The 25,384-nt window shown below is 36.6% G+C and overlaps 2 protein-coding genes across 2 annotated transcripts in view; one reads left to right on the top strand and one right to left on the bottom strand.

Annotated features, from left to right (window-relative positions):
• Positions 1–10,189, top strand: part of ERGIC2 (ERGIC and golgi 2) — a 56,137-nt gene extending 45,948 nt beyond the window's left edge. Inside the window, 5 exon segments of the mRNA XM_006878347.1 lie at positions 2,386–2,483; positions 7,774–7,804; positions 7,807–7,935; positions 9,745–9,827; positions 10,003–10,189. Of these exon segments, the coding sequence (XP_006878409.1) occupies positions 2,386–2,483; positions 7,774–7,804; positions 7,807–7,935; positions 9,745–9,827; positions 10,003–10,065 (404 nt within the window). The 3' untranslated portion in view covers positions 10,066–10,189.
• A 9,294-nt stretch (positions 10,190–19,483) lies between these two features.
• FAR2 (fatty acyl CoA reductase 2) overlaps positions 19,484–25,384 on the bottom strand; it is a 66,456-nt gene continuing 60,555 nt past the window's right edge. Inside the window, exons 10-11 of the mRNA XM_006866986.1 lie at positions 20,560–20,687; positions 19,484–19,646 (exon numbers count right to left, since the gene is read on the bottom strand). Of these exons, the coding sequence (XP_006867048.1) occupies positions 19,484–19,646; positions 20,560–20,687 (291 nt within the window). The remainder of the gene's footprint in view (positions 19,647–20,559; positions 20,688–25,384) is intronic.

Below are 25,384 nucleotides of genomic sequence, written 5' to 3'. Positions count from 1 at the left end.
CTGTTCTTCTGTGTTTACCTTTTTTCACATTGTAATTGTTTTGATCATAGACTGACCTCCCATATCCTCTGTTCTTATAATTTTATTCTGTTCTTGACTTTCATTTGTCGACTGAGTTCACGTTGATGCTGCCATGTACATCATTCTGTAGTTGTTGTGCTTAATGACCTTTTGCTTTCTACCTGTATGATATCCTTGATGTCATCCTACAACTTTACGGGTCTTCCCGTCTTTAGTATCTAATGCGTCAAATCTGTTCTTCAGAAGATCTCTAAATTCAGGTAGGATAAGTTCAAGGTAATGGTTTAACTCTTGTGAACTTGTTTTAATTTTCTTCAGCTGCTACCTAAATTTGCATATGAGCAGTGGAAGGCCTATTCCTCAGTCTGCCCCTGACTTTGTTTTGCCTGATGATAGATAACTTTTCCACTGCCTCGTTCAACAGACTTTGTCAATTTGATATCTGTGTATTCCATCTGGTGTTGCTTTATAAAGGTATTTGCAATGAAGAAGTCATTGGTCTTAAAGAATTCTATCATGTGGTCTCCAGCATTGTTTTTATCACCAAGGTCATTTTATCCAACCACTGATCCTTCCTCTTTGTTTCCAGTCTTTGCATTCTAGTTGCCTAATTATCAGTACATCTTGATTACATGTGTGATCAATTTCAGACAGAAGAATTGGTAGAATTCTTGACTTTCATCATCACTGGCTTTAGTGGTTAGTGTGTAAATTTGAATAATAGTGATATTAACTGGTCTTACTTATAGGCCTATGGATATTATCCTATCACAGACAGCATTATACTTCAACATAGACCTTGCAATGTTCTTTTCGATGATAAATGTGATGCTATTCTTCTTCATTTTGTCATTCCCTACATAGTAAATCATATGATTGTCAGATTCAAAATAGGCAATACCAATCCATTTCAGTTCACGGATGCCTAGGATATCAATGTTTATGCTTTCCATTTCATTTTTAACAACTTCCAATTTTCCTAGCATCATACTTCGTACAATGCATGTTCTGATTGTTAATGGATGTCTACAGCTGTTTCTCCTCATTTTAAGTTGTGCCCCATCCACTAATGAAGGTCCTGAAAGCTTTACTCCATTCATGTCATTAGTGTCCACTCTACTTTGAGCAGGCAGGTCTCGCCCATTGGTAATTTGAATGCCTATCCAACCTGAGGGGCTCTTTTTCTGGTATTGTATATGACAGTATTCTGGTGGTATTTGTAATGTTCCAATAGTCAATATTGTGGTGCTATCTGACAGTGTTCCACTGTTATATTCATAAGATTTTCAGTGACTAAACATTCAGAAGTAGTCCACCTCTCCTTCCTAGTCTGTCTTCATCTGAAAGTTTCACTGAAACCTGTCCATCATGGGTGACCCTGCTGGTATTTAAACTACTGGTGGCATAGCTTCCAGCATCACAGCAACATGCAAGCTACCACTGTATGACAAACTGACAGATGAATGGTGGATAAATTATACTAGTTTATCCCAGTATGGAAAGGTCATTTTCTTTGTTATATATGTTGTATATCGTCTGTTTTCATGTTTCCTGAAGGTTGTTGTTTGTTTTAAATAATCATTGTATGACCACCCATCAGACCTTTTAAGATTTTTTTTGGCTCCTCTGCTATTATGAAATTAAGGATTTAAATTTTTATTAATTTAAATGGATTAATATTACTTGTATAATCTGTTACATTAAAGATATTTTACTTAGAATATGGTTGTTAAACTATTATAACTTATTTTACTTATTGGTTTCTATACTATAGGGAAATTGTATTTCTGTTTTTCGTGTTTGATAAAAGGATAATGTGATTATAAAGGTATCTAGGCCACTAATTCCTCTTGTGGAGTCCTGATGTGGCACTGTAAGATGAGCACTGGACCACAAGCTTTGAACGGCAGTGGTCAGTGGTTCAAATCCATAAGTTGTTCTTTGGAAACCCTGTCTGTACAGGATTGCTATGAGTTGGAACAGACTTGATGACACTAAACATCAACAACAATTCATCTTTTTAAAACACATTGTAAACTCTGTGTGTATGTGGCACTGTAGGATGAACACTGGACTGTTGACCACAATGTTGATGGTTCTAAGTTCACCAGCTGCTCTTTGAAAACCCTATACAGGGTCGCTATGAGTGAGAAGTGACTCGATGACACTTAACAACAACAGAACTAGTTTCACCAAGTATGACTATATTGGTTTCTTTAAAATTTATTTGTTTGTTAAATACTAAGTTATAGGTAATATTAAATTCTAGGTTTAATATACTTAATAGAAGAAGTATATATATTTGACAGTAGTTTTGTCGTTACTGAATTGATTGTAAAAAAGCATGTTTTCTTTGTATTCCAGATAACCAGATGTTCCAGTATTTTATTACAGTTGTGCCAACAAAACTACATACATACAAAATTTCAGCAGACACTCATCAGTTTTCTGTGACAGAAAGGGTAAGTTGATTTTTAAAGACTCCCTCTCCCATATGAAATACAGTTAAAATTTCAAATGATACTCTTTCCCTTAGTTAAAAATGTGTGAGAAGTTTTTTTTTAATGCACTAGCATATTTTAAGTCAGTATTATATCAGACAGGAGTATTCATATGTTTAGAGTAAAAAAGAGAAATAGATTTAAAAACAACAACAAAAACAACAAAGAAATATATATATTTTTTAACCAGGTATGTTTTTTATTCAGTTGAGATTTTAAGTTGTTAAACTATGGTGGTATTAATTACTTTATCCTCAATGTCTTAATTTGTTAATGTACTTTCTTATATTGAGTGTGAACAGTTCTTGCCTGCTAGCATTTTAATATTATATCTGTATTGTTATTTGGGTTCTGGTGTGGCACTGTAGGATAAGCACTGTACTGCAAGGTTAGTTTGAACTTCCAAGATCGGCAGTTCAGACTCATCAGCCACCCTTTGGAAACCCTTTGTTGGGTTGTTATGAGTTGGAAATGACTTAAATAACAACAACATCTTGTTATTTAATTTTTAATTTAAAAATGCACCATCCTAGAGCAAGCATGATGAATATTGGTGATATAAGAAATTTAGAGAGCATTTGCCTTCCAAGTTGTTGTTGTTGCCATCCAAATGGTTTGGACTTATAGTGACCATGTACAGGATTTCTGTGACGTGATTGGTGGGTTTGAACCACTGACTTTGTTGTTAGTAGTCCAATGTGCTTATCCTACAGTGCCACACCATGACACCATATTCTAGGTTAGTGCTTTGTATTTATCTCATTGAGAGTACTAGCATTTTGCAATCTCAGAGTGGGACGACTAGAAATAAATACAGACAGAAAGGAGCAGGGTTTTGGAATTGGATAGTTCACAGATTTTTAATCTGAGGCTCAGTTTACTGATTATTGTGTTTAAGAATTATGAATATTCAAATATTAGTGAATATTCCAGTTAAAATGTTTATATATTAAAATATTAATCTGCAATATTTCCAAGGCAAATTGAAGTGCTTTTTAAATTTTGCTTTCCTCCGTATAGAGTTTTCTAATAGTAATATGATAATGTCTGATGGTCAAATCCTTAGTTGGGTGCTTGGTTCGTTATGTGCCATGGAGTCGGTTCTGACTCATAGCAACCCCGTACAGGGTTTCTGAGGCTGTAAATCTTTACGGGAGCAGAACACCTCTTTCTCTAGTGGAATAGCTGGTAGTTTCGAACTGCTGACTTTGAGGCTCACAGCCCAATTCGTAACCACTATGCTATCAAAGCTTCTTAGTAATTATGGAATTTCCTTTACTCTTAGGACACTAGGTATTGAAGGTTTGGGGGTGTTGTGTCATGTAACTATTTTCCAAATGCTTCAGGGTGAGAAAGCTTGTATTTGTATGATGCATGTGTGTTTACAGGTATGTAGTGTACCATGCTTTTCAACATCTCTGGGTCAGCAACTACCTTTTCTCACATTTGTTGTTGTCAAATGTGGTTGAGTTGCTTCTGACTCTTAGCAATACTGTATAGTGTTTCCAAGAAGTGACTGGTAGGTTTGAACCATCAACCTTGCAGTTAGCAGTCCAGTGCTTACCCTGTAGTGCCACACTAGGACTCCTTTCTCACATTTAAGGTTGGCAAAACAAGAAAATTTGAAAGTAAATACACTTGACAAGGCTTTGAAAAAGCAACTATGCATACATTGCTATGGGAATGCAAAATGGCACAGTTTCTGTGGAAGGGAGTTTGCCAGTGTTTGCAAAGCATACAGGACCCTTTGACCCTATTCCTAGAAATCTATCCTCAAGATAACACTGGAAAATTACAAATGATGTGTGTGTAATGCTATTCATTATGTTATTGCAATGGCAGACTAGAAACCACTCAAATGGTACATCTATACAATAGAAGGCATACAGCTGTTTTTTGTTTGTTTTTTTAAAAAAAGGATACTCTGTCTACAAAATAATCTCAAGTATATTTCAAAACATCAAAAGAAAAATAATAGTTGTACCTCAGATCATTTGAGGAAAGTGCTGATGTTGTTGTTGTTATGTGCCGTGGAGTCGGTTCCGACTCATAGCGACCCTGCACAGGGTTTCTGAGGCTGTTAATCTTTACGGGAGCAGAAAGCCTTATCTTTCTCCCGCGGAGCAGCTGGTAGTTTTGAACTGCTGACCTTGCGGTTCACAGCCCGATTCGTAACCACTACGCTACCAGAGCTCCTTGCTGATGGGGTAACTAAAATGCAAGGGTAAGTTAAAAAGTATTTTTTCATACATGCATGGGTTTATTCTAAACAAAATGTGTTCAAACATATGCAAGAATGGTGTCCTGGTCTGACTGCTGTGGATAAGCACTGTACTGTTAACCACAAGTTTGGCTTTTCAACCCATGAGCCACTTCTCAGAAACCCAATACAGGGTGGCTTTGATTCAGAACCAAAGTATTTGACAACAACAACAACAGAGAGTGGTGTGGAGGTCTGATCTCTTCTGACTGTACAAGGAGCAAGAGAATCCAACTCCACATTAGCCAAGACCAATTCCTATGAGGCAGAGACCAGATACGCCTCCACCCTCCAAACTTCCTTACCTACCGATACCAACTGTTCCTTCCACAGAACTCTACTTCTCTGCTGTGTTCAATAATCCATGGCAGTGTTCATGTAAAACTCACAGATAATACTCACAGTTATGGGGTTTATTAAGGAAATTTGTTGCTGTTAAGTAGCGTTGAGTCGGCTCCGACCCATAATGACGCTGTATAGGGTTTCTAAGGAGCATCTGGAGAGCTTGAACTGCTGACCTTGCAGTTCTAACCAACTTTGCAGTCCAGCACATTAGCCCACAGCGCCACACCAGGACACCTATTAGGGAAGTTAACATGGTACAATTCAGGATCAGAATACATTGTGTTTGGTCAGGAGTTGGGTGTTCTCAGCTGCAACACTAGGCTTACTTCTCTCTGGTCTTCAGCCTCTCTGTCATAGACCCCTTGGCCTCTGACCTGCTTGAGCATTTTTACAATGCTACTGTAGCACTGCCAATAAATGCCCAACAAGAACCCTATTTTGTAAGCCAACCTCCTGCCCAAAGGCATTGAACTTTGCTCATTCCGTGGGCTGAGAAGCCTGCTGTTCGGTCACATGCTCTCATTGTTGTTGCCTCTGCTGTCACTTCTGCTGCCACCATTTCTCTAGGATCTTTGGGTCCAGAGGACATGCTCCGCTTGTGGTTTTTCATTATTGATGCCTGTGATTTGGCTCACTTTATACCAAACAGGATGGCAAAACCAACCAATTCCCATGTTAAAGTTGCACATGCTCTATTTACTTGCTTCTGGTGTGGTGTTGTAGGATCAGCACTGGACTGCAAACCACAAGGTTGGCAGTTCAAACCCACCAGCTGCTCCTCGGAAACTATACAGGGTCATTATGAGTTGGAACTGACTTGCCAGCACATAACAACAACAATAACCCAGTCAATTGGTGGGAGTTACAAAGACTGTGGCTAGGAGAGCCATACCAAGTAAACTCACTTTACTGCAACATGTCTCTGTGATAGTAATATATTTGTCTTAGTCTTGTTAGGGTGCCTTCAAAAGAGGGTCCTCTCAAAAACAGTGACTTCCAAGATCTACTGGCCAGCTAAATTCATGGCATAGAGGTCAGCTCAAGAGTTATGGCTACTATTGTTTTGGGATTCCCAAGGGGTAATCTTAAATTTTCTTGAAGAGTACAGGACGATCATGGGGGCTTATTATGAAGAAGTTTTTAGAGTAGTGAAAACTGCGTTGGTGAGGAAAAGGCCAGAAAATTTGCACCGAGAAATTTGTTTTTATCGTGACAATGCACCTGCTCGTTTTTTCAGGGTAACTAGGGCCTGTCCTGTGAGATTATCCATGGGAAACCTTACACCATGTACTCTGCAGCCCCAATCGTGCTCTTTCAGACCTCTTTTTGTTCCCCAGACTCAAATAACATTGAAAAGGAACTGAGTTGAAGATGCCAAAATTCCCATTTTCATATGATGTAAATCAAAGAGTACAGAATGACAGTCTTCAGAAGTGTATAGGATAAGTGCATACTATACGTTTAGGACAGGTGTATAGGATATGTTGAGAAACAATAGTTTCACATTTTAGTAGAGTTTATTTAATAAAATTTTCTATGGTTTTTTGTAACACTACTTTTTGATTTATGCAGCTATATTTTGCTTAAAAAAGAGAATAACTTGTGTTGGTAAAGTGAGGTTGAATAAGCATTGACTTTCACTGGTTTGGTACCTAAAGGGCATCATTAGTCTTTTGTTGTGCGGACATCATGATCCCTTAAACTCTCATCCTTCTCCTGACCCAAAAATACACACATAGGTGGTGACAGTGTATTTATTTCTGGTGTGGTATTGGGCATATCAGAGCTTTAAAATAAAGTTTCTTTATTGGAAGCTTGATGGCTTACTCTAAGGTTCTGTTGTGCTCATGGGGGAAGGGGTATTTAAATTAAAACAATTATTTGTTTGGGGTTTATTAGGGAAGTTTGTTGTTATTAAGTGCCACATTCAGTTGCTTTAATTTCCCTTGGTGATAGTCTACCTCATTAGTTGGATTCTTCAATCTTGCAGTAGTTGTATCTTAGTAAACTAGGTAGGAATTGCACAAAAGTCTGAACCAAGAAATGCGATAGCAGAATTGTTTAATGCTTTTATAGAAATTTATTAAAACTTAATTTTTGAAGTGTAACTAGTATGTATACATTGTGGTAAATTTATAATATTTTATTATATTTCTTTCAAGAAAAAAATTGTTCCTTTTTAAACTGAACTAATATTTCAGATATTGATATCCTTCAAATCAAACCATTTATATTTTCTTCCTGTATTGTATCTTAGTTTATTATTATTTGTTTTAAAATCTGATCATTTAAATTATTGGAAGTAAATACAATTATTATATAAATGTAAATTCCTAACAAAGAAATATTACAATAAGTATGTAAAAATATAAATTTAGTTTTGATTGATTTGGTTAATGAATGAAGTGCCATACATTTGTTTTTTTTTCTTTTCGTTTGTTTGGTATATAGTGAAGAATAATTCTCCTCTTTTGATAGCTTTAAAAACTAACCATATAAGGAAAGCAGGATAATTTGATGATTTCTGTTGGGCTTAGTCCAGTAGGATCTTCATAAATTTGGATGTCTCAAATCTGGAGGGTTGAAAAACTTAGCATTGACCATATAGAAGTAACCGGATGATATGAACTCCGTCTCTTTTTTTAGGAGCGTGTTATCAACCATGCTGCAGGCAGCCATGAATTCCTAGTATATTTATAAAATATGATCTCAGTTCTGTTATGGTGACAGTTACTGAAGAACATATGCCATTCTGGCAGTTCTTTGTAAGACTCTGTGGTATTGTTGGAGGAATCTTTTCAACAACAGGTTAACATTCATTTCTTACTTTGTCTAATTTCTAAAAGTGATACTTATACTAAAAGGGGCAAGAAATGTAAACATTCTCATGTTTTGATATTTAAAGAATTTTATCTTTAATTCCAAAGCTCCAAATTATATTGATTGATCACTAAAGTAAATAAGCTTACTGCATTCAATGACCTAAGGGAGATTGCATTGTGTGCTAGAAAAATTTGGGGTTTAGCCTTAGACTGAATGAAAATTGAATCCAAGTTTGGCCATTTACTTCCTGGTAGTCTTGGCACTTAACAGCAACACAAACTCTTGCATAAATACCTACCTTTTCTAAGATTGTTTTCTTATCTATAAAATTGGAAATGTTGTTAAGTGCTGTCACATCGTTTCCAACTAATAGCAACCCTGTATAGAGTTTCTGAGGAGTCCTGGTGTGGCGCTGTGGGCTAATGCATCAGACTGCAGTATTGTTTAAACTGTAAGGTCAGTGGTTCAAGCTCACCAGCTGCTCCTTGGAAACCCTATACAGGGTCGCTATGGGTTGGAATCGACTCAACGGCACTTAACATCAACATCGGGTTTCCGAGGAGTGGCTGAAGAATTTCACTTTGAGGTTAAAACCAACCTTGCGGTTGAGTGCTTATCCTATAGTACCACACCAGGACTCCAAAAAATAGGTGTAGTAATACCTAACTTACAAGTGTATGGTAGAGTACATGAGAAGGTGACCAGACAGAGAAATTTCATTCTTTATTTAAGATATTTTAGCTTTATAGTATCTAATGTCCAATCTTATGATACCTGTTGTTGTTAAGTACCATTGAGTCAGTTGTAGTTGTAACCAGTCCTGTGGTTATCCTATAGTGACACAACAGAATTATGATACCTACAATACAGTGTGTAAAATTGGATTTTTTCATTAATACTATTTTTATGGTTTCTTGCATAGGATTGGAAGATGGAATTTTTATAGAGTATGATTAGAGAATTCAAAACAAATTCATGGTTATTAATAAAATTACCACATTTTAGTGTTTTTTAAGATATAATGAATTACTTTCCTCATCACTGGAAAGTAGAATTAAATGGTTATTTGACTGGGATGCCAAAAACCAAAGATTTAAATTCCTGTTGGGTTTAAATTAGATGATAGTTACTACCTTTTTGACCTGAAATTCAGGGGTTCTTTCAAAGATTACATGCAGAATTCTAATCATGATAATTTGAGAGTTAAGTACAATAGAAAGGAAGCAATTTCTTCCTTATCTCTAGCCCATAATTTAAATACTTTGAATTGTGTTTTTTTTTTTTTTAAATGACTAGTTTTTGTTTGTTTGTTTTGAAATAAAGTCTTTGCCACTGCCTCATTTAACTTTGTGGTGTTTATTCATGTATTTATTTAGGAGTCTGGCTGTGATACTGGTTAATCATTGGATTGTTAACTGCAAAGTTAGCAGTTCAAACCCACTAGTTGCTGCTTGAAAATCCTTTACACGGTTGCTATGAGTCAAAAATGACTTGACAGCATGTAACAATAACAGCAACATTGAGTGAGTGAGTGAGTGAGGGTGTGTGATACATTATGTTTTCAACACCCTTGAAGAGATTGCTTTGCCAAGGTTATGAATTCATATGGCCTTGTGATTTCAAAGAAAAATCTATTTAGATGAAAATTTAGCTGTGTTGATTATTTTAAACCATGAGGTGAGTAAAGCAAAGTGTTTTTTCTTTATTCTTTTATTCTTACCTAGTAATTTAGAAAATGATTTAATTTAAAGAATCTGCATGTTTTTTGATATACAAACGTATTGTTTATTACAGGCATGCTACATGGAATTGGAAAATTTATAGTTGAAATAATTTGCTGTCGTTTCAGACTTGGAGCCTACAAACCTGTCAATTCTGTAAGTGTTGTAGTATAAATTCTGATCTGTAAGAAAAAGTATCATTGTTAAGTCTTAAAAACAGTAGCTTTTGCTGCCAGAAAGAAATGACCCAAAGTAAAATTTTGTTTTTAAAAGAAATAATGTAAGGAATTAAGCTAATGCTTTGGTTCTTTTTTTTTTTCTTTCTCCTTAGATCCCCTTTGAGGATGGCCACACAGACAACCACTTACCTCTTTTAGAAAACAATACACATTAGCATCTCCCAAGTGAAGGAGAAAAAACTTTTTGCCTGAGACATAAAATCTTTTTTTAATAATAAAATATTGTGCAATATATTCAAAGAAAAGAAAATATGAATGAGAAACAGGAAACACACCTATGGAAGAAAAAAACAAACCCCAAACTGAAAACCTATATATGTTTTGTCTGTTACAAAAGCCCTTGAAGAAATTATGCCGCAAATCAGTGATTAAGACTAAGTGAAGTATTGTTTTTGAAAATGGCCCTTCTGTTTCTGTCATAACAAGTAGACAATATCAAAATCAGGCCTGGCTTCTTTGTGACAAAAAGCTTGAGGACATCAGACCACCTTTAAAGAAAAAGGCACTGATAAGTGCAAATGTTTTGCCCTTTTGTTTTTAAAAGATATGTCAGAATAAAATATGAAAAATATGGAAAACTAGTCTAGACTTCAAAAAATTGTGATCAGGTTACACTATTAATAAAGGAAAATGGGGACTGGTCCCTATGTTATAGCCATATTAATGTTAAGCCATATTGATAAGACCATTTTGTTCTTTGAACTCTGTTCATTGATGTTAACTATTCAAGACAGAGTCTTAGAAGGCTAAAGTCTACTAGGGGAGACACATAGGTGCAATGACATGTAACAGATATTTCATTGGCAGGTTTTGTGGGGCTTATGTATAGACAAGGAAGCACAATTTTTTTAGAATATGTGAAGTTTCCTAATTTCATCACTATAGTATTGGTATGTTTTGGGAGGGAAGGAGGTTATATAAAAAATGATGGAAATTGCTAGTTTCTCAAATATAAAGAGGAAAAAGAGGCACATAAAGAATATTTTATACATGTTATAGTTAGTGGAAAACAGGGTAACTTAAAATGTGGTTTAGGGCTGTTGAATGGGTTCTGACTCATAGCGACCCTGTGTAGGGGTTTCCGAGGAGCAGCTGGTGGGTTTGAACCGCCGACCTTATGGTTAGCAGTTCAGTGCTGACCCTACAGCACCAAACCAGGACCCCAACTTAGAAGAGGCAAATATTTAAGGAAGACAACACAATGTCCGTTAAACTGTAAAACTAGATTACAGAAAAAGTGTCTGCCTTCAGCGTGTCCTGAATGTGATTGATTCTGTACTAGTGTGTTCTAGTTTTATTACTATTTAAGGTTTGCTTCTAAATTCCAGAGTATAAGAGTTTAAAAATAATGAGGGCGCTATTATTCAGGTGTCATTAAAAACTATATTTAGAATGAATGTGCCAACATGATTTTTCTTTTTAGTACTTAGAAGAATCATCAACTGTTCCTCAGAAGTTTGTATCATTTAGGGAAATGGGGAAACAGAAACAGAATTTCAGGTAAATAAAGGTCAATACTTTAAAAGATTAAATTTAAATGCTGACTTTAAGAGAATGAGCATTTAAGTTATACTTTTAAAAAGTTTTTTAATTGTTTTTGTTCTTTTTTAAAGCTTCCTTTGAAGTAGTGGGGACAGATTTACTATAATGAACAGAAGGGAAAGTATTAACAAAGCTGCATTGCAGTAAAGTTTATATTGTATAATATTTTGCAGATGATTATGGAATCATATTTGTTTAAAATATGTCACTTAACATTAAGAGTTATGACATTTAACTGATTAATATAGTTGACATGACAAGCCTTGAACAGTCTTTTAATTTAAAAAACAACAACAAAAACCCCAGGAAATAAGTATGCTTTATCTGAGCTAATTTTTACGTATTCTTCAGCTATTATTTCCTATAAATTTGTGCTAGGAATAAATAGAACAGCTCTAAAAGAAATTTTAATTGGTAAAAATTAGAATTTTAGTGAATTCAAACTGAATGTTTAGCGAATTCTGAATCTGCATGTCAGAAAATCCTACCAAGTATTAGCTTTGTTTTGTTTTTAATGGAAGAAAAGTTAGTTGATTTTAAATTACTTTCTTTCAGTTAGGATTATTAATATTATATAACAAATACATTCTTTAAAAATAATTGTTAAAATTATTTTGTTACATAACTACTTTATTTACATGTTTTCCAACTACCATACTAAACTTTTAATGAAATTGATTTGTCCCAGTAAAATTGACTATAAAAGGAATTTTTAAAAATCAGAATCCTGTTTTGCCATTGATTCCATTAAAAATGAAGAAAGGTTTCCATGTGACACTCATGAAATAATCAGGGTCGGATTTGGGGCAGTAGAAGTATTATAATATCTGTTGGGAATTTCTGACCTCTCCGGGTGATTCTCTTCTTTTGATGAGAGCAGTTTCCTGACCGAGCCATTATAGAACTTTGTCATGTGCTAGTCAGAAAATCCAGCTTTATTAAGCAACCTTCATTCCCTTTTATTAAGGTATTTATGATACGTGTATGAATGAATGTACATCAGTCTAAAAGTCAGACCTCATATTATGTGAAATGGTTTGTTTTTTACCATCTTGGCCCACACTGGCCTATTAAAAAAATTAAACATTTAGGTGAATATTTGCTGCAGTATTTGTACACTCAGACTACCTTTTAGGAAAAGCTTAACCTGGAGTGAATATTTGTCAGAATTACAAAATTAACTTCTAATTTCTCAACTATTAATTTATCACACTTTTCTCATATACATCTTATGATAGAAAACACTTTTTAAAATATATATATAAGAATAGTGCAAGCAGAGTTTGCAATCTTTAATGTAAACTTTGGAATTCTGAAAGGAATGACTAAGATCTAATTTTTTAAGGGTATAAGTAAGGATATGTTGTTGTTGTTGTTAAGTGCCTTTGAGTCGGTTCCAACCCATAGCGACCCTGTACAGGGTTTCCGAGGGTGTAAATCCTTACAGGAGTAGAAAGTCTCATCTTTCTCCCGCGGAGTGGCTGGTAGTTTTGAACCGCTGACCTTAAGGTTCGCAGCCCGATTCGTAACCACTACGCTACCAGAGCTCCTTAAGTAAGGATATACTATTCTATATTTTTATATCTTGGGTCAGGAATTCAGATAGTATCAAGTAAGTTTATATCTTCTAATTAAAAAATACATCATTTACACGAGTTCAAGATGCATATTCTTAAGTATTTAAAATTTACTTAAACCTGAGCCTTGGGAAATTTAAAGTTATAGCATGTCCTTTAATCTAATGTGTAAGTTCTTTTTCTGTTTTAAGCTCTAGAATACCTTCAGCAAACCAAAATGAGTTACCCCTTCATTTAGTGCTGTCAAAATAGATCATTATTTCTTCACTATTTTATGGAATAATTCCTGTATCAATCCCCAAGTATTCCCTTATTGTAATGTTGTTGTTATTAAGTACTGTGGAGTCGGTTCCGACTCATAGTGACCCTGCACAGGGTTTCTGAGGCTGTAAATCTTTACGGGAGCAAAACGCCTCATCTTTCTCCCCCGGAAGAGCTGGTAGTTTCGAACTGTCAGCCTTGAGGTTAGCAGCCCGATTCGTAACCACTACGCTACCAGAGCTCCTTCCTTACTGTGATACTATATCAAAATATAGTTTCTTTCCCATGTTTGGAATGTCTCTTCAGTGATGAGTCATTTACATCAGTTTTGTAATATAAAGCAAACTACCTTGGATGAGCTTTGTTTTGTTTTGAGGACAGGTAAGAGAGCATAAAACTTTTCACATGGTATCTCAACCTCAAACATTTGGATTCTAACTAACGTGTTGTTATAAGTACCATGGAGAAGGTTTTCACTCATTGTGACCATGTATAGCATTTCCAAGGACTGGCTGGTGGGTTTGAACTGCCAGCCTAACAGTTAGCGAGTTATTCTACAACGCAGCACCAGAACTCCCTGAAACAGAACAAGTTATAAAACGATTTCTTTGTTCTTTTGATGTTGGTAGAAATGTGTCCTGAAATAACAGTTTCTGTCAAGTCAGTTCTAACTCATGGCAACCCCAATGTGACCAAGTAGAACTGTGCTCCATTGGGTTTTCAGCGACTGATGTTTCTGAGAGTACATTTCCAGAACTTTCTTCTGAGGCACCTCTGCATAGACGAGACCCTCCAACAATTTGATTACCAACCCAAGGTATTAAACACTTGTACCACCTGGAGACCCCGTTTTGTACTACAACTTAACATTAATTTCTTTAAGATTTTGCTATAATTTTACCCAGGCTTCCCAATCTCACATTTCCCTATATGTGAGGGGGAGTTGGGGGCGGGGGGGGGGGGGCTTCAAAACATTAATGAGAAAATTCCATTATCTTTTCATTTAATTTTTCCATGAAATTATCTATAACTTCAATTTAGAATCAGTGTTTTAAATAAAACAGGGACATCCCTAAATGTTTGCTTGTGTATCTGGTTTCTGGTTATTCCCCTTGCCTTCAGTTATACTTCAGAGGGCATTACTAATTAAAAACCAGTTGTTGTCAAGTTGTTTCCTACTCCTGGTGACCCCAGGGTTGTCAGAGTTGAATAGCTGATTTGGGGATGTACACTGCCTCTTTTAAAGGACCTCAGGAAAAAACCTAACCTCCAGTCTTTCCGTTAGCAGCCAATCAGGTTAACTGGACCTGCAGGGACTCCTCTCAAACCAACTATACCTTCAAACCAGAAATTGTTAGCTTTTATTTTGTTAATACATTTTTTTCCTAAAACAAGTCATTTTCTATACCTATATGTGGACATATAAAGATCACTGGTGGTACTGTAGGATAAATCCAGCACTGTTAACCACAAGGGCAGAAGTTCAAACCCACCAGCTACTCTGATGGAGAAAGATGAGGCTTTCTGTGCCAGTAAAGATTTACAGCCTCAGAAACCATATACAGGATCACTGTGAGTTGGAATTAATTCAACAGCACCTAACAACGTACGTGGACATAGCAGTACTGAGATGCACAAGCGGTTTGTAATTGGCTACTAAACTAAAGGTTGGGAGTTCGGATCTATCCAGTACTGCCTCAGAAGAAAGTCTAAGGTCTAACCTTCTGGAGCTGTTCTCCACTGTAACACATGGCATTGCCATCAGTCACAATTGGCTTGATGGCAGTGGTTTGGTTTTGTTTTATGTGGGCATATGGAACAATTAGTACTTTCTTATAGAGGCAATTGGAGTCCTGGTGTGGGGCTGTGGACTAATGCGTCGGACTGCAATGTCGTTCAAACTGCAAGGGTTGGTGGTTCAAGCTTACCAGTTGCTCCTTGGAAACACTATATAGAGTTGCTATGGGTTGGAATCGACTCTGCGGCACTTAACGACAACCATATAGGCAATTGTTTATGTTCCTAGATATAATTAGGATTGCAGTTCTAGAAAAGATGTTTTAAAGTGGAAAAACATACTTTTTAAAAAAAATAAAAGTTGTGAAATTGTTGATGTTTTTGAAAACTTTAGCCTCTTCTGAGCACACTGTTCTGTACCTGAATCAACTTAATGGCAACTAACAGCAACTTGAATGAGTTGAAATAGACTTGGCATTTACTTTCATTTTTATGGTCATTGTGAGATTCCACACTATTTGGGTAGTGGTCCCTTCACTCTGGACAAATCTTTTTATCTTAAGATACTAAAGCAGTTCCGTAAGTGAAGTGTAAATGGAGATAATAGTGCTCAGATAAAATTGTGAGAGTTTTTTTTTCTGAGTTGTGTGTCCATCTGCATCAACTTTTTCAAGTATGTATTGTCTCAGACTCTGACTCTGTTTGATACTGTATCAAGTGTCCTGTGGACATAGGCATTACCAAAATTTCTTTGAACATACAGATACGTTTTGTTTATCCTTACAATCTCCTCCCCAAAAGTAGGAGGTTCTTTCCCATGTTTTGTGCATATTAGGCACTTACATAATTGCTAATTGATCTTAATGTAAAATAATTTTATAGTAGGCATTTTTTAATATAGTTATAGACAGGAGGGAATTGGCTGCAGTAGACAGCAGATTGAACAATACAGAACACTAAAAAGGGAAAATAGTCAATTAAAATGTTTTATTTAATCAAAAATCAAAATAATACTTAATCAGTTATTTTTATTAGTACTGTCAAGTCAGTTCCAATTCATAGCGAATCTGTATAGGGTTTCTGAGGAACAAGCTGATGAGGTCGAACCACTGACCTTACTAATGAATTGCTAAAACAATAATCAAAAAAGATAGTTGCTAAAACTATGTTTTAACCCAATCCCATCAAATTATATCTTGATTTCATGCCTTTAATATGGCTCCCATGAGTCAGAAACAATAACAGAAGTTGTTTGTACTGATGTAATGCAAAATGTTGGATAGCCATCTCAACGAAAGATCACTGGATGCTTTGTTTCAGAGTTGTGGTGTCTCCTCTGGGAAGTAGTCCCCAGAACTTAGACTGGGAAAGACATTGATGAGCCCAAAGGAGTTCCTTCAAACCGGCTTTTATGGAACTCAGGAAAGTCTTCATTAACATTGGGTTCCATACTGTCCTGGATACCTTGGACACTTCCACTACCTGAAACTGCTGTTCTGAGTACCAGTTTCCTAGTATTCCAGAAAATGAGCATGAAGCACTGCCATCCTTTGTTAACATTTTATACCTGTGTAAGTTTCTACTAGTGATATGGTGACTGGTGCCTTCTAGTTTAAGCCCAAACATCATATTTGAATAATACTGTATGTTTTCGACATGAATAAATGCTGCAACCCAGCATGTCAAACTCATCTGTCAAATATGAGTAGAGTTGAGATATTTGTTATATGAGTTATATTAATGGTATGTTAGTTTGAGAATATATAAGGGTAAGTCAAAAAGTATTGCTACAAGTCATAACCTTTATTAAGCAAAAATATCAAACTGTGAAGCTATTGTTTTGTGACATATCCTCCATCTAGTCCATATACTTTTTTGGGGGGAACGTTTTATTGTGGAGTGAAGGTTTATACAGCAGATCATCTGTTTTAAATCCAACAAATAATGCACTTTGTTTTATCTCAATGACTTCAATCTACTCCCTTATAACAACAGTTATCCCACTTCATCTTTACGGCTCCTACTTCCATTCCACCCTCCTTTCCAACCCCTCTGAACCTTGTCCCTAGGAAAATGTTGCCCCTTTGATCTTTAATGGTTGACCATCCCGTGGTGAGCACAACTCACTAATGTTGTCCTCCCTATAAACCTGTCTACTGCTTGGTTGAAAATTGTTTATGAGAGTGAATTCCGTTCCAGACCTGAAAGGTGGTCAGGAGCCATAGTCTCAGGTTCTCTTGTCTCTTTATGACCATTGTTGTTACGTGCCATGGAGTTGGTACCGACTCATAACGACCCTGTACAGGGTTTCCGAGGCTGTAAATCTTTACGGGAGCAGAAAGCCTCATCTTTCTCCTGTGAAACAGCTGGTAGTTTTGAACTGCTGACTGTGAGATTAGCAGCTCGATTCTTAACCACTATGCCACCAGAGTTCCTTTTATGACCATAAAGCCTGGTAGTTTTAATAATATTGAGTTTTGTTTTACATTGTCTCCCACTCGATTTGGGATCTTCTAATGCAATCCCTTTCAGAACAGTTGGTAGTGGTAGTCAGGCACCATGGTCTCAGAGTCATGGAGACTGATGTTTATGTGCTCCACTGGTCCACTGGACTAATTGATTCCAAGCATCTTCAATTTTCATCGTTCATTTTTCTGCATATGGTAGTGGTGGTTATGTGCCGTGGAGTTGGTTCCAACTCACAGCAACCATGTTCAGGGTTTCCGAGGCTGTAAATCTTTATGGGAGCAGAAAGCCCCATCTTTATCCCATGGGACAGCTGGTAGTTTCTAACTGCTGACCTTGTGGTTCACAGCCCGATTTGTAACCACTACGCAACCAGAGCTCCTTCTTCTGCATATACAGAGACGGATCATTGTACCTTAGATGGCCGCTCGTGGATTTAAGATCCCAGTTGCTACTCACCAAAGTAGGATGTACACCATTGTGTTTGCAGACTAGGTTATGCCAATTGTAGTCTATATACTTCTGAAGGCTGTGTTTCCATCTCTCTGCCTAAGAATTCTGAGCTCTTCAGTTTGTATCATGTTCAAATGTCAGTTTTGACATTTTGAACACCTCACATTGTTTTCCTTTGAATGTTCTTTGAGTTTTAGGGACAAAAAGAAATCTGAAGGACACGAACTCTTCCAGGACTGGAGAATGGATGAGAGAAGGTTTCCCAGTGAATTCTCATAGGGCAGTCTTTGCTACTCCTTAGAAATAAGCAAGTGCATTGTGATGGGAAAAAAATCCTCAGCACAACTTTTTCTTAAAACTTGTTCATATGTTCATAATCATAATGTGATTATCCAGTGTCCTTTGAGAAAAATCTATCAAGATTACCCCGAGAATCCCCCCAAAACAGTTGTCATGACCAGAACTGGCCTCAGTACGTTGAATCTAACTGGCCCAGCAGATCCCCTCAGAAGTCACTGTTTTGATTGGACCTCTATTGGGATATACCCTAAGTGAGATGAAGACAAGTGTATCACTGAGAAAGCTTGTCTGCAGCCATCCACTAATTTAAGAAACATGTTAAAGCATGTTGTTTGGAATAAACTTGTGCATGTATGAACTGGAACCCTAAAAGCAATGCTTTTTTAATTTGTTGAGGATAAACAAAATATTTTTAAAACAAATAGCAAAACAATTATTCTCTAAACTTGAGTATGCAAATAGTTTGTTCTAGGCTATGAACCAAAAGGTTGGCAGTGTGAATCTACCAAGTGGTGACCAGGAAGAACGTCCTGCTAGCCTGTGTCAGTCATATTGCAGCCTGACAAGGCCCTGGAGTATAGGTCTACTGTAAAGCACATGTGTTTGTCAGAAGTGGGAGTCAACTCTATAGCAATAGGTTTGTTTTACAGTTGAGAACAATGGAAAATGGTAGACCCAGTTTTCTACTTCTCCCACCTCTAAACCAGAATTCTTAAGGTAAAATATAGAAAGGAAAGGAAGACTTTCAGCAGGGAATTATTTCTCTTACAGGATTTGTGAGGAAGTTGAGACCATTCTTCCTTGACTTGTCTTGATTTTAACCCTTTTTATTTGGTATCCCAGAACAGGTGCAAGGTTCATACCACCTTTCATTCGCATTTTTCCCCCAGCTTTTACCATGTATACTGAGTTGAATTAATTATTTCAGAGAAAAGAAAGACTACATACAAGAAGTTTGGAGTATTTGGTGTTTTATGTGCAAGAACAGAGTGTTAGGAAATAATCAAAATTATTATTTTTTCTAAAACATCTATGATTACAGGCTAGGAGATGATTTTCCTTCTCTCACTGAAATAAAAGCATGTATAGTTAAGACACAGGGGTGACTATCTGACTGCACACTTGACAGGTAATGAACCTGGGCAGATCCCTTATTCCTTCCTTATCTTGAGAACCACAGCTAGCTGTTTGAGAGGTATCTAAAAGATTCCAGATAAAAGGTGACCGCTGAATGTTGTCAGGCCTTGAGTGTGCTGGATGCCCTAAAGTAGGAGAGGAATTTATAACACAAGTTCACGATGAAGAACCAGACATTCCGAGCCATCTGCGATCTTGCAATGAGAAGGCGCCAGACGATGAGGAAGAGGACAGTATTAAAAAGGTAGTAAATGTTTCGGAGCCTAGGGGACAGACACACATAACCAACATTAAAACAGCACCAAATACCCAACTGTGTTATCTGAAGCATAAACGTGTCCCACCTGGCTATAACCAGCAAATATCTATTAAGTGTTCATAGAGTATGTGGTATGACTGATTGCCTGACATTTTCTTTGCTTGGCTTTTATTTTTTATTGGTAGACCATTCTTACTGAATAATTCAATTTCCCTAGTTTCTCCTTTTCATGCCCTTCTCTACCACAAACATATTTAGCATAATCTTTTTTAAGTGTACTTTCATAATATTACCATATCATAAATTTTCTTGTTCACTAGAAGGCAAATTCCGGAGTCAGCAGCCTGTTATTGAAGTTCCACCCTATCAGTTTGCAATCTAAATTTTCATCCTTATCTTCCCTGCAATAGAAACTCTTTGCTTCTGCCAGAAATATATTCACACTGGTATAATTCTTTTTCCCTCAGAAATTATTGACTGGAAGAAACTGAAGGACTTGAATGATTATATGGTTTGTTCTGCTTAAATCCCAGAATTAGGTCTTCTGTCAGTAGCTGGGTGTTCTTTTTCTATATGAAATTATGATACGGTGTGGTAGAAGAAACCGAAAACTTACGTTCAAATCCTGGCTCTTGTACTTCCCATGTATTACCATGAAGAAGTTACTTACCTCGTTTGAACCTAAATGTATTTTTTATAAAAATGAGGTAATGAGAAATAATATCTGCCTCCTAGGGATGGGACCAAGACTAAATAAAACAGCATATAATGATAATATATACTCTTGAGCACAGATCTGCAATATAATATAACACTTAAAACATTCAAATTCCTTTCCTTTGCTACCCGAGTTTCAAATCTTGGATAAAATCAAGTACATAGTATATGCTCAATAAATTTTAACTGACTGTACTTACTTTTTAAAGTGTTGCCTTGCTTCTGGAATCCCAGCCATATCCTCTTTCAATAAGTACATTTTAATTCCCAAAACATAATTTTCAATGTATTCCATCCAGTCTAATGGGCGTACATCAAAGTTAAATACCTGAAAGGCATGAAGAAATTTTGATAACCAAAATCACTGGATGGTAGTTTTGTCAGCTCAATGAAATTTCTTATATAAATGAGTGACATGTAATTTGAGAGACTTAGGTTTGGACCCTAGTGGTTACAAATTGGGCTGCGAACCGCAAGGTCAGCAGTTCGAAACTACCAGCCACTCCACGGGAGAAAGATGAGACTTTCTGCTCCCATAAAGATTTATAGCCTCGGAAACCCTGTACAGGGTCGCTATGGGTCGGAACCGACTTGATGGCACTTAACAACAACAACAAAGAAGAGATTATAACATGAACTAAACGGATTCATTTGACACTTTGGAAATCTTGTGATGAAAATTTAAATAAACTGGAATTACTTAGGAGGAGAAAACTTTAAAAAAACAAACAATAAACTCTAGATTTAGGAGACTTCTTAAAATCAAGATTATGTTTAAACAGTGATGGAATAACGCATTGTTGTTGTTGCTGTTAAGTGCCGTCAAGTCGGTTCCGACCCATAGCGACCCTGTACAGGGTTTCCGAGGGTGTAAATCTTTACGGGAGTAGAAAGCCTTATCTTTCTCCCGCAGAGCAGCTGGTAGTTTCGAACCGCTGACCTTAAGGTTTGCAGCCTGATTCGTAGCCACTACGCTACCAGAGCGTATTAGGGACCAAATATGCCTTCTTTCCTGCCCTTATCTCTTAAATTTGAGTGTTGTCTCCTTGACCTATCCACCTTTCTAACATTACCACCTCACTATGTACATTAGGGTAACTTTTAGGAAGCAAAACAGAACTTATATTTAAATGGCAGAAAGTAACAGGAGGTAAAAGAAAAGAGACCTGAAGAGGGTGAGGAGGAGAGGATTTGGGGAAGAGAGAGAGATTGATGTATTTGAAAAGCCAAACTGTTGTCACATAGAGCACAGATACTGAAAGTGACAATGAGGAGGATTCTTGTTTTTTGCACGGGGGTGGATGTGTTAATTAAGAATGTATTATCCTTTGTTGTGTTATTGAAAGATTTAAAGGCCAGGGTAAATAATTGCTTTCAATAGATTTTATTCTTGCTACATTTTCTTTGAGAATGATGCTGTGCTGACATTGGATCATGAAAAAGCCTAGCTTTATATGAGTTGTAAATGGAGATAAGATAGTGGAGGAAGAGAGGCTTTGATAGTTCATCTGTGAGTCACACAAACATCTTCTCAGAGTCTCCATACTGCTTAATTGAGGAAAGCAACGGAGAAAATGGGCTTCAAGTATACTACAAAGTCCTGGTGTGGCACTGTGGGTTAATGTGTTAGAATGCAAAGTCAGTTTGATCTGCAAGGTTGGGTTCAAGCTCACCAGCTGCTCCTCAGAAACCCTATACAGGGTCACTATGGGTCAGCACTGACTCGAAGGCACGTAACAACATACAGCTTAATTGAAGAAAGCAAAGGAGAAAATGGGCTTTAAGTATACTATAAAAATGTTTTTGCTTTACTAGGAAGTTGGTGCAATAACAAGGTTATACAGATAGTGTCAGCCAGATAGTGGTATCATGTTTTAAAATGCTCAACAGTAGGAGGTACTCCTGGAAGATTTAAGTGGGATTCTGTTAAAATATTATAAAAAAGAAATATTTAGGATCAGGCCTTATGAATCTTGACACAGGATAGATTTGCTTTTTAGGTTATTATTTGGTGAATTTGGAGAGAATGGTTTGAAAAATGAACTGGTGCGAGGCTAAAAAATAATCCAGTATTTAGTTATTCTTAGCAAGTGAAGCAATCAGAGTTGTTTTCTTAAATTCTTCAGTCTACTAGACACCGTTCTTTCTCCTTGGAAACAAAGCATTTTCAGATCACTTTTTTCCCTATTAAAACATGCTGTCAATGAAGTCTTAAGTACAATGAATGTTTCAGCAAAACAAGCTTAATCTTAGTAGCAAAAAAAATCCTACTTCAAATAAATAATCTTTCTAGAACAATGCTAGGAATGAAGCACTCATTCAAAGAATATTTGCTGAAAATATGAATAAATTATAGAACTTCAAATTAATTTTTGAACTGCTGACCTTGTAGTTCAAACCGACCTTGAGGTCAAGTGCTTATCCTATGTTGCCACACCAAGATTTCAGTGTTCCTGTTGTTGTGTTGCTCCGTCAAGTCAGTTTCGACTTACAGTGACCCTGTATAGGGTTTCCAAGAAGCAGCTGGTAGGTTTGAACTGCTGACCATGTGGTTTGCAGACAAGTGCTGATCCTACAGCACTACTACTTAATTCTCTTCTTGCGCTTTTTGGCAACTAAAAAGATTGTATATTAATTGCATAAAGACATACCTGGAAAAAGATCTTGGAGAAAGTAGCTAAATTATCAACATCTTTATTTGATATTCTGAGGATTCAATAAATAGTCATTTAATGAAAGTTCTATATTGATTGGATATCCCAATTGCTTTTGCTCTTATCCTCTCAATTTACATGGAGGAACATGAAAGAAATGATTCTAAGTTGCTACTTTGAGAAACTTCCTGGAAGATGGGAGCATGAGCAGAGTTCTCTGTTCCCATTTGCCCACACGATCACCAAGGGAAAAAAGCAGAAAATGGTAGACTTAACTCTGTAAGAATTCTGAATGGCAATCAGAGGATCACAGCAACTAAGCAAATGCTAAACAAAAATTAATAAACAAATAAAAGGGGGTCCTGCCGCCCTCCCCAACCCCCAGTCTGGCACAGTGGCAGTGGTAGCAGGACTGTGGACTATGGTCTCAGAGAATATGTCTGATTGCTGGTTCTGTAGTGATCAGAACAGACTTTGCCAGAGGACTATGGTGGATATCTGTTCTGATCTACCTGGGACAGCCTGAAGGAAGCAGGGCACCCCATCTGTTTGTGCTGCCTTGGAGCACATGACCACCCACAAACACTGAACTAAATAGTGCGATGTTGTGGTTAGGTGCTGTTGAGTCAGTTTCTACTTACAGCGACCCTGTATAGGGTTACCAAGGCTGTAAATCTTTGTGGGAACAGAAAGCCTCATCTTCCTCCTGGTGGGCTCAAACTGCTAACCTTGTGGTTGGCAGTCCAGTGCTTGTCTTACAGAGTCACCACACTCCCCAAATAGTGTGATATAAGTATAAAATTAACACCTAGTGGCTGAAGGAGAAGTCAAAGTGACAGTTTCTTTCAGAAATTAGAACTTTCAAAATCACAAAGTATACAGGGGCAAAAGAAAAGCCATATACATGATCTTCATAAAATATGTACAGCAGGTAACCTAAGATTCTATGAGTGGACTTCAAAAGTTCATGGTAAAATGAAATAAGAGATCATGGAATTTTTATATGAGATGCTTTAAGCCCCCTGGTATGCTGTCATCTTGGTCTGGTCCCTATAAATACTGCAAGAAAGGCTCTTTATTGAAGGTAAGCCAGAGTACAGAGTCAAGTTGCAAAGGCTAGCTAAGTGTTTCTGTTCCTTGTTCTACCTGATCCTATCCCCTGGAATACAAGGACATCTTGTTTGAAGCAATAGCTTCATGTTAGAAATTAGAGTCTTTGGTGTCCACGTAGAAGGGCACTAATTATAAAACTAGGGAGGTCATTAAGAAAATAAATGACTACAGCATTCAACAACATAAAAAATAAAATTCTTAACCCTGGGAATAGGAAGAGTCTGAGTTTCAGAGATAACACATTATTTTCAAATGTTTCTGTTTCAACAAAAAATAAAGACATATAAATAAACAAAAAGATGGTCTATTCAAAAGAATAAAATGAAATGGCAGTAATCATCCCTATAGAAAGAAGCCCAGATAATAAAAAGACTAGAAGACTTTAAACAATAGTATTGAATATTCCCAAAGTTTCAATATCACTAAAGAGATAAACACCATTAAAAGGATTCAAACAGAATTACAAAAGTTGAAAACAAAATAACGGAAATGAAAAATTCACTGAAGAGATACAGATTTGAGCTGGCAGAACACAAAACTTAGAGCATTAGAGGATTAAAAAAAATAAATGATCAGAGGAGCAAAAAGAAAACAGAACAAAAAAAGATTAACAGAACCTAAAGGAATTGTGGTATACCTTCAAGCAAACCAACATCCACATTAGAGAATTGTAGAAAGAAAAAGGAAACAAAGGGTCAGAAAGAATATTTGAAAAAATAATGGCAGACAACTTCTCAGATTTGAGACAGAACATAAATCTAAACATCCAAGAAGCCCAAAAAGCTCCAAGTATGATAAACTAAAGAAAACCACCACAAGACACTTTGTAAACAAGCTCTCAAAAACCTAAGATAAAGAGCAAATCCTGGAAGCAGCCAAAAAAAGCAAAATGCCAAATACAAGGGATCTTCAATAAGATTAAGTGTCAATTTCTACCCAGGAATCTTGGAACTTGGAAGCCAGATACAGTAGGATAATATATTTAAATATTTAAAGTGCTTAAAAAAAAACAACAACAGAAACTATCAACCAAAAATCTTGTATCTGGAAATTCTGTATTCACTTTTAAGAATGAGGGTGACACTGACCACCTAAGACAGGCAGCGTCCCTTAAACAATCAATAAAAAAGGAGGACTCAGATGCAGACAGCACAGACCCGGTCAGGAGGCCAAGCCCCTGTGGGCCCAAGCGTTGTTGACCGTCCAAACCATTGGCTCTGAGGATCAGACTCTAGCTACCTAGTAGACATAACAAACT

This window comes from Chrysochloris asiatica, unplaced genomic scaffold, assembly GCF_000296735.1.
Source record: "Chrysochloris asiatica unplaced genomic scaffold, ChrAsi1.0 scaffold00098, whole genome shotgun sequence".
Classification (NCBI taxonomy): domain Eukaryota; kingdom Metazoa; phylum Chordata; class Mammalia; order Afrosoricida; family Chrysochloridae; genus Chrysochloris; species Chrysochloris asiatica.
Note: the sequence above shows the minus strand (reverse complement) of the source record. Positions and strands in the feature narration are given on the sequence as shown.